This window comes from Silurus meridionalis, chromosome 27 (assembly GCF_014805685.1).
Source record: "Silurus meridionalis isolate SWU-2019-XX chromosome 27, ASM1480568v1, whole genome shotgun sequence".
NCBI classification, from domain to species: domain Eukaryota; kingdom Metazoa; phylum Chordata; class Actinopteri; order Siluriformes; family Siluridae; genus Silurus; species Silurus meridionalis.
The window spans coordinates 462,501-472,500 of record NC_060910.1 but is presented as its reverse complement, the minus strand read 5'-3'; the positions used below and the strand labels follow the sequence as shown (position 1 = coordinate 472,500).

The 10,000-nt window shown below is 46.7% G+C and overlaps 1 protein-coding gene across 1 annotated transcript in view; it reads left to right on the top strand.

Moving 5' to 3' along the window:
• The window catches only part of aacs (acetoacetyl-CoA synthetase), a 25,690-nt gene that overhangs the window by 5,901 nt on the left and 9,789 nt on the right, over window positions 1-10,000 (top strand). The window contains 10 exon segments of the mRNA XM_046842111.1: window positions 1,076-1,189; window positions 1,828-1,925; window positions 3,463-3,577; window positions 3,694-3,775; window positions 4,016-4,055; window positions 4,058-4,091; window positions 4,094-4,164; window positions 5,395-5,475; window positions 5,574-5,698; window positions 7,627-7,691. Coding sequence (XP_046698067.1) covers window positions 1,076-1,189; window positions 1,828-1,925; window positions 3,463-3,577; window positions 3,694-3,775; window positions 4,016-4,055; window positions 4,058-4,091; window positions 4,094-4,164; window positions 5,395-5,475; window positions 5,574-5,698; window positions 7,627-7,691 — 825 coding nt within the window.

Here is a 10,000-nt window from a genome sequence, read left to right as displayed (position 1 = left end):
TCGCTGCTAAATACTGACCCGTCTCGCTGCTAAATACTGACCCGTCTCGCTGTTAAATACGGACCCGTGTCCCTGTTAAATACTGACCCGTCTCGCTGTTAAATACTGACCCGTCTCGCTGCTAAATACGGACCCGTCTCGCTGCTAAATACGGACCCGTCTCGCTGTTAAATACTGACCCGTCTCGCTGTTAAATACTGACCCGTCTCGCTGCTAAATACTGACCCGTCTCGCTGTTAAATACTGACCCGTCTCCCTGTTAAATACTGACCCGTCTCCCTGTTAAATACTGACCCGTCTCCCTGTTAAATACTGACCCGTATTACTGCTAAATACCGACCCGTCTCGCTGCTAAATACCGACCCGTCTCGCTGCTAAATACCGACCCGTCTCGCTGCTAAATACTGACCCGTCTCGCTGCTAAATACCGACCCGTCTCGCTGGTCAATACCGACCCGTCTCGCTGGTCAATACCGACCCGTCTCGCTGGTCAATACCGACCCGTCTCGCTGCTAAATACTGACCCGTCTCCCTGTTAAATACTGACCCGTCTCGCTGCTAAATACTGACCCGTCTCGCTGCTAAATACTGACCAGTCTCGCTGCTTAATACTGACCCGTCTCGCTGCTAAATACTGACCCGTCTCGCTGGTCAATACGGACCCGTCTCGCTGGTCAATACGGACCCGTCTCGCTGGTCAATACGGACCCGTCTCGCTGGTCAATACGGACCCGTCTCGCTGGTCAATACTGACCTGTTTTGCTGTTAAATACTGACCCGTCTCGCTGTTAAATACTGACCCGTCTCGCTGGTCAATACGGACCCGTCTCGCTGGTCAATACTGACCCGTCTCGCTGGTCAATACTGACCCGTTTTGCTGTTAAATACTGACCCGTCTCGCTGGTCAATACTGACCCGTCTCGCTGGTCAATACGGACCCGTCTCGCTGGTCAATACGGACCCGTCTCGCTGGTCAATACGGACCCGTCTCGCTGGTCAATACTGACCTGTTTTGCTGTTAAATACTGACCCGTATTACTGCTAAATACTGACCTATGGTGTTGTGTTTTTGTAGCTGAAGGAGGAGAAGAAATCGTGAAGGTGACGTTTGGAGAACTGAGGCGTGAAGTCGCTCGCTTTGCTGCATCGATGAGGAAGATGGGCATTAAAGCTGGAGACAGAGTCGTAGGTGAGACACATACACACACACACACACACACACACACACACACACACACACAACATATTCTGTTTATGTGAAGTATGTCATACTTTTGGGAAGCTGTGGAGGTCTGTCACAGCTTCCTATAGATCCCAGCAGATCCCTAATGTCCCTGATAGACCCTCACAGCTTCCTATAGATCCCAGCAGATCCCTAATGTCCCTGATAGACCCTCACAGCTTCCTATAGATCCCAGCAGATCCCTAGTTTCCTGTGTCACACATCTGTAACATGTTAAACTGCATTTCTGTTAACTGTAGTGTGTAACTGCTCACACATGCGTACACACACAGTGTTCCAACTTTTTGGGGAATTTGGGTTATAAACACACACACACACACACACACACGGCAAACAGAAGTAACAGGATTTTTAAGAGCTGAGATCCGTGTGTGTGTGTGTGTGTGTGTGTGTGTGTGTGTGTGTGTGTGTGTAATTAAGATAAGTGCATCCTACAAATAGCACAATGTCAGACGATGATCCATGGCAAACATCTCTTTCTCTTATTTCTCTCTCATTCCCCCTTGTTTTTCTCATTTGTGTCTCTCTCTCTTTTCTGTCTGTTTCTTTCTTCTGTCTCCTTAATTTCTCTCTCTTTCTTTCAGGGTATCTGCCTAATGGTGTACATGCGGTGGAGGCGATGTTGGCTGTAGCGAGTATCGGAGCGATTTGGAGTTCTACGTCTCCAGACTTCGGAGTCAATGTAAGAATTCACACTAATGCTGTAACGTCCACCAGAAATACCATCACCATCACCATCATCAACACCATCACCATCATAACATTACTATCACAATCACCATCATCATAACAGTCATCATCACCAACACAATCATCTCCATCAACACCATCACCATCACCATCACCATAATCACTATCATCATTCACCACAACCACCATCACTATCATCATTACAATAACCACTATCATCGTCATTGCCACTACCATCAACCCACCACAATCACAATCTCCAACCTTCACCATCATCACTATAACACCACAATTACAATCACCACCATTACCGTCACCAACTCACTGTCACCACTATCCCCATCTACACCACCACAATCACCAGCACCATCATCATCATCATCATCATCAGCAGCAGCAGCAGCACCATTACATCATCACTATCACCACCACAATTACCATTACTATCATCTCAACCATTACCATTACCATCAACACTACCACCTCACCATCACCATCCCCACCACCATCCCAATCACCAACACCATCACCACCACCACCACCATCAATATCACTACAATTACCATCATCATTACAACCATTCATACCATCACCACCACCATCATTAACACCACCACCTCATTGTCACCACTATCCCCATTCACACCTTTACCCTCATCACCACCACCATCACTATCATCATCATGGGACATGTTCAGGCGCAGCTCTGATGATGTCAGCATGTTTACGGAAGCGGTTGTGGGATTCATCAGGAAACTAGCAGATGATACGGTGCAGAAAACCACCATCAGAACGTTTCCCAACCAGAAGCCGTGGGTGGATAAAACCATCCGTGATGCTCTGAGATCTGCTCCACTGCCTACAACACGGGGACATGGACGAGTACAAGGCTGCGTCTTACAGTGTTGGCAGAGCGGTGAAGGATCTAACGCGGTGCTACAGGGGGAAACTACAGTCACAGTTCCAACATGGTGGCTCTCGGAGCCTGTGGCAGGGACTAAGAACAATCACGGACTATAGAACACCATCTTCTAGAATCGGGACTGCGGACGCTTCTCTTCAGCTCATCTGCCAGAGCTTTTAAAGGCTGCAGCTAACAACGCTAGCGGTGCTAGCGGCACAACCAGCGTCCACGCCGAGAGAGCCGGAGAGGTGAACTCCAGGAAGGCAGCAGGACCAGATGGCATCACAGGTCAGGGTCTGAAAGCCTGCGCTGACCAGCTAGCACCGGTGTTCATGGAGATATTCAACCTCTCACTGGAACAATCTGTTGTCCCCTCATGTTTCAAACAGTCCACCATTGTTCCTGTCCTGAAGAAACCCCAGCCCGCCTGCCTTAACGACTATCGCCCTGTAGCCCTGACCTCAGTAATAGTGCTCCCCCTGCTGGCCACAAACTTTAACAGCAGCTTTACATTCAATTAGAAGAAAATATATTCTATATTTTAATTGGTGTGTGTGTGTGTGTGTGTGTGTGTGTGTGTGTGTGTGTGTGTGTGTGTGTGTGTGTGTGTGTGTTTATATATCAGGGGGTGTTAGACAGATTCTCTCAGATCCAGCCAAAGTTGATTTTTTCAGTAGCTGCAGTTGTGTATAATGGCAAACAACACGACCACATGGAGAAACTGCAGAGAGTCGTTAAAGGTACACACACACACACACACACACTTAAGGATTGTTAAAAATCTTGTATAGTTATCTTTATTCACATGTCTGTCCCTCGGTGATGTCTTACACACACTCTCATGTCTCACTCTCAGGTCTTCCTGATCTGAAGAAGGTTGTTGTCATTCCATATGTTCGATCCAAAGAAGAAACGGACCTGTCCAAAATCCCTAATAGGTGTGTGTGTGTGTGTGTGTGTGTGTGTGTGTGTGTGTGTGTGTGTGTGTGTGTGTGTGTGTGTAATGATAAAGAACAGTGTAAATGATAAGTCTCTGTACTGAACAGATCTATAAATCTCCCAAATATTTATCATTATAAATGTTTATTTTTATACAACTTCTCCCTCCCCCTCTCTTTCTCTCTCTTCCTCTACCCCCTCTCTTCCTCTCTACACCCCTCCTGTCTCTCTCTTTTCAGTGTGTTTCTGGATGTGTTTTGGACACAGGGATGGAAGGAGATCAGGATCCTCAGTTAGAGTTTGAGCAGCTTCCTTTTCTCATCCTCTGTTCATTATGTACTCCTCTGGCACCACGGGGGCGCCCAAGTGCATGGTGCACTCTGCTGGGGTGAGTGTGTGTGTAAGATTGTGTGTGTGTGTGTAAGATTGTGTGTGTGTGTGTGTGTGTGTGTGTGTGTGTGTGTGTGTGTGAGAGAGAGAGAGAGAGAGAGAGAGAGAGAGAGAGAGAGAGAGAGAGAGAGAGGGGGGTGATTCCGAAGGGAATATCAGTTGCTGTGCAGTTCCTGTATTGACCACATGGTGTCACTGTGAGCACAATAATCTCCCCTGTCCCTCTGTCACATCATTACATCATCACAGCTTCAGCTCTTCCTCTTCTTTTACTTCTTAATGTAATCAAATTATTTAGAACTGTTTATATGTTTATGTTGATTTAAAGTGTTGTATGTGATTAAACACACACACACACACACACACACACACACACACTGCAACAGCTTTGATATCTGTATATTTCTATAAACTTCTCATCAGATGAACTGATTCTGATTAGGGTGAAGGTCACAGGAATCACTCAATTATTAACCTATCTTAAAAGGTTTATTTTATAAGAGAATACAATCAATAAGAACTTCTTAATAATAATAATAATAATAATAATAATAATATATAAAATATATTTATTATTATTATTATTATTATTTTCTTTTCATCATCATGAAACAAATCATACACCAGTCTAACTAAATGTTTGTGCTTCATTACACACAGGACCTGCATACAAAATCCACATTCTGGGCTAAACCGTGCCCTGTGTGTGTGTGTGTGTGTGTGTGTGTGTGTGTGTGTGTGTGTGTGTGTGTGTGTGTGTGTGTGTGTGTGTGTGTGTGTGTGTGTGTGTGTGTGTGTGTGTGTGTGTGTGTGTGTGATTTTTCACAGCCTTCATGTTGGTGTTGGTGGTGTTTTGGTCTAATGTGTCACAGCAGATGGATAATTGGAGCTCTATATGCACACACACACACACACACACACACACACACACACACACACACACACACACACTCAGGGTGATCACTGTGTGTAAATAAAGATTGTGTATGTTAAAAAAGTGGCAGGTTGGAGTCATGAGAAGGCTAAAACTAGAACACCCTCTGTGTGTGTGTGTGTGTGTGTGTGTGTGTGTGTGTGTGTATGTGCTTAACCATTTTTAAAGAGTTAGACTGGTGTATGATTTGTTTCATGATGATGAAAAGATCAAATCTAATATAACAATGTTTCTCTCTCTCTCTCTCTCTCTCTCTCTCTCTCTCTCTCTCGCTCTCTCTCTCTCTCTCTGTAGGGGACTCTGATTCAGCACCTTAAGGAACACATTCTCCATGGCAACATGACCAGCAGTGATGTCATCATCTACTACACTACAGTACGCCATTAAACTTCTTCTTATTCTGATCATATGATTTATATTTATTCTTCTCTATCACTCACTCCATCTCTCTCTCTTTATCTCTCTTTCTGTAGACCGGGTGGATGATGTGGAACTGGTTGGTGTCGTCTCTGGCTGTTGGTGCGTCGGTCGTTCTGTATGACGGTTCTCCGCTTGTTCCGACACCTGATGTTCTGTGGAACCTGGTGGACCAGCTCGGGTGTGTGTGTGTGTGTGTGTGTGTGTGTGTGTGTGTGTGTGTGTAGTTCTACATGACTGACAGGTCTCCATAGTAACATGTTGGTTTAGCAGTAACTCATGAGTGTTCCGGTCCAACATGGCCGCCGTGTTCAGTGTGTCCGAGCTGCAGCGCTCCAGGCCGCCTGATGAATTAAACATGGCCGCCGCCCTGTTGCTCTGCACTGCGCTGCTCCTCCCCCCGTCTGGACCTGCTGATCCTGCGCTCGGTTCTGCCCGACGGAATTCTAAAGCGGTTCCATCTGAAATCGATACGCATCCGGGACACACGCCATGTCCCAATCACACTGAAGTGCACTAGGTAGGAAGTGTACTGAGTACCTGGTACAGGAACCATGACCCTGCGTCTTACAGGAACTGGATCCTTTACTAACAGGAACCTTTAGCACTGGAACAGGAACCTTTTGAATTAAAAAACAGAACCGTTTTGAACTATTGGTACCAGAACTGTGATTGAATGTGTAATACAGGAATCGGTACCTTCGGTATTGGTACTGATGATAGATCTGGAACTCATCTGGAACTGAGAGCTCTGCTTCTGGAAGTGGTTCATGTCTATAAGGAACTCGAACTGCTACTGGAACTGAACTACAGGAAGTGGAACTATGACCTGGGCTACTTGTATTTGTGAAACTGGTATACAGTGAATGGCACTGGAGCAGGGAAGGAGGAGCTCAGGATTCACAATGTTCTCATTGAAAGGTCATGAGTTCAAATCCCAGCACCACTAGGTTTCCACTGCTGGGCCCCTGAGCAAGGCCCCTAACCGTTAACTGCTCGGTTGTATAAATAAGATGAATTGTAGGTTCTTCTGGATAAGTGCGTCTGCCACATGCTATAAATGTAAATGGAGCAGGAACCTTCTTTTGTGTAGAATGGATTTACACACACACACACACGCACGCACACACACATGACACATTGTTGTTACTTTGGGATCAGATAGCTGTTAGGATTTGACCTTTTGATCTCTGTCTGTTTGACCCTGATTGGTTCAATAATGAAACCTGTGAGGGGTCAGTGAGGGGTCGTTGAGGGGTTGGTGAGGGGTCAGTAAGGGGTCGGTGAGGGGTTTAGCAGAAGCACTCACATTGATCAAATCTTCTCAGACATGCTGTGGCTGCTCTGTAGCAGCTCAGACAGGAAGCTTCTCAGCTGCAGGAACTAAGGTCTGAGTGAGTGAGTGAGTAAATGAGAGAGAGAGAGAGAGAGAGAGTGAGAGTGAGTGAGTGAGTGAGTAAATGAGAGAGAGAGAGACAGACAGACAGACAGACAGACAGACAGAGTCTGTGGCTCAGGAGGTTCTTTCCTGCATCTTCTAGCAGGAAATGGTGGATGGAGAAGGTGGATGGTGTTTGGTGCTGAATGCACTTGAGAAAAGACAATGTTCCGCTGTCCATGGTGCTGATTCAGCACCAATGGTGCTGGACCTTCTTCTGGAAATGAATAACTACATTCTTCATGCCTGCATGTTCCTGTGTGCAGACTGTAAAGGTCTACAGGTCTAAGATGGACCGAGACCTTCAGCACATGCTGTGTGAGGCACCTGGGACTGTGTAAGGGGGTGAGGGAGCTGGATGAAGGGATGGAGAGAGGAGGATTGAAATCTTACTGATTTTGTTTTATAGAATCTGCTCGGAATTGGATGATCACTGTTTTTCTCTCTCTTTCTCCCTCTCTGTCTCTCTCTCTCCCTCTCTGTCTCTCTCTCTCCCTCTCTGTCTCTCTCTCTCCCTGTCTCTTTCTGTCTCTCTCTCTCCCTCTCTGTTTCTCTCTCTCCCTCCCTGTCTCTCCCTGTCTCTCCCTGTCTCTCCCTGTCTCTCTCTGTCTCTTTCTCTCTCTCTCTGTCTTTCTCCCCCTCTTTGTCTTTCTTTGTCTGTCTCTCTGCAGAATAACTATATTCGGTACAGGAGCCAAATGGCTGTCTGTCCTGGAGGAGAGGAACCTGAAGCCGGGTGAGTGTCCAGTCAAGAAGCTTTTATTGTAATTGTAACCATATATAGCCGACACAGTACACAGTGAAATGAGACGTTTCTCCAGAACCCTGGTGCTACATAATATGACTTAGAGCTAACTCGCACAATGCGGAGAACGTATCACACAACATAGAGCTACACCTCGCACAGCGTAGAGCTACACCTCCCACATCGTAAAGCTACACCTCACAGAACATAGAGCTACACCTCGCACAGCGTGAGCTACACCTCACAGAACATAGAGCTACACCTTGCACAGCGTGAGCTACACCTCACAGAACATAGAGCTACACCTCACAGCGAGAGCTACACCTCACAGAACATAGAGCTACACCTCACAGAACATAGAGCTACACCTCACAGAACATAGAGCTACACCTCGCACAGCGTAGAGCTACACCTCACAGAACATAGAGCTACACCTTGCACAGCGTAGAGCTACACCTCCCACAGCGTAAAGCTACACCTCACAGAACATAGAGCTACACCTCGCACAGCGTAGAGCTACACCTCACAGAACATAGAGCTACACCTTGCACAGCGTAGAGCTACACCTCACAGAACATAGAGCTACACCTCACAGAACATAGAGCTACCTCACAGAACATAGAGCTACACCTCCCACAGCGTAAAGCTACACCTCACAGCGAGAGCTACACCTCACAGAACATAGAGCTACACCTGCACAGCGAGAGCTACACTCACAGAACATAGAGCTACACCTCGCACAGCGAGCTACACCTCACAGCGTAGAGCTACACCTCACAGAACATAGAGCTACACCTGCACAGCGAGAGCTACACCTCACAGAACATAGAGCTACACCTTGCACAGCGAGAGCTACACCTCACAGAACATAGAGCTACACCTCGCACAGCGTGAGCTACACCTCACAGAACATAGAGCTACACCTCACAGAACATAGAGCTACACCACAGAACATAGAGCTACACCTCACAGAACATAGAGCTACACCTCGCACAGCGTAGAGCTACACCTCACAGAACATAGAGCTACACCTCACAGAACATAGAGCTACACCTCGCACAGCGTAGAGCTACACCTCACAGAACATAGAGCTACACCTCACAGAACATAGAGCTACACCTCACAGAACATAGAGCTACACCTCACAGAACATAGAGCTACACCTCGCACAGCGTAGAGCTACACCTCACAGAACATAGAGCTACACCTCACAGAACATAGAGCTACACCTGCACAGCGAGAGCTACACCTCACAGAACATAGAGCTACACCTCACAGAACATAGAGCTACACCTCACAGAACATGAGCTACACCTCACAGAACATAGAGCTACACCTCGCACAGCGAGAGCTACACCTCACAGAACATAGAGCTACACCTCACAGAACATAGAGCTACACCTCACAGAACATAGAGCTACACCTCACAGAACATAGAGCTACACCTCACAGAACATAGAGCTACACCTTGCACAGCGAGAGCTACACCTCACAGAACATAGAGCTACACCTGCACAGCGAGAGCTACACCTCACAGAACATAGAGCTACACCTCACAGCGTAGAGCTACACCTCGCACAGCGTAGAGCTACACCTCGCACAGCGTAGAGCTACACCTCGCACAGCGTAGAGCTACACCTCACAGAACATAGAGCTACACTCGCACAGCGTGAGCTACACCTCACAGCGAGAGCTACACCTCGCACAGCGTGAGCTACACCTCGCACAGCGAGAGCTACACCTCACAGAACATAGAGCTACACCTCGCACAGCGTAGAGCTACACCTCACACGTGCAGACAAAGGACAGTGTAGAACAGATACACAAAACACAATAGACCAGTAAACCTCCTGTATAATGTTTTGCAGTACAATGTGCAGAAGAGAGAAATATAAACAAGAGTTTTAATAAACATAAACACAATGTTCTGCAAAAACAAACATGTAAACAGTTTTAATATAGTTATTTTAAACAGAGACAGACAGACAGAAAGAGAGAGAGGAGAGAGAGACAGACAGAGAGAAAGAGAGAGAGGAGAGACAGACAGACAGACAGAAAGAGAGAGGAGAGAGAGACAGACAGAGAGAGAGAGAGAGGAGAGACAGACAGACAGACAGACAGACAGAAAGAGAGAGGGAGAGAGAGACAGACAGACAGACAGAAAGAGAGAGTAGAAAGTTATGTGTCTCACTGCTGTGTCTCTCAATAAGTTCCACATGCAGTCTGGATTGTTCTGTTAGAAGCAGCTCCACTCTTCTGGAAGATTCATTCAGCTACATGTGTGTTAGTAAAGTCAGGTA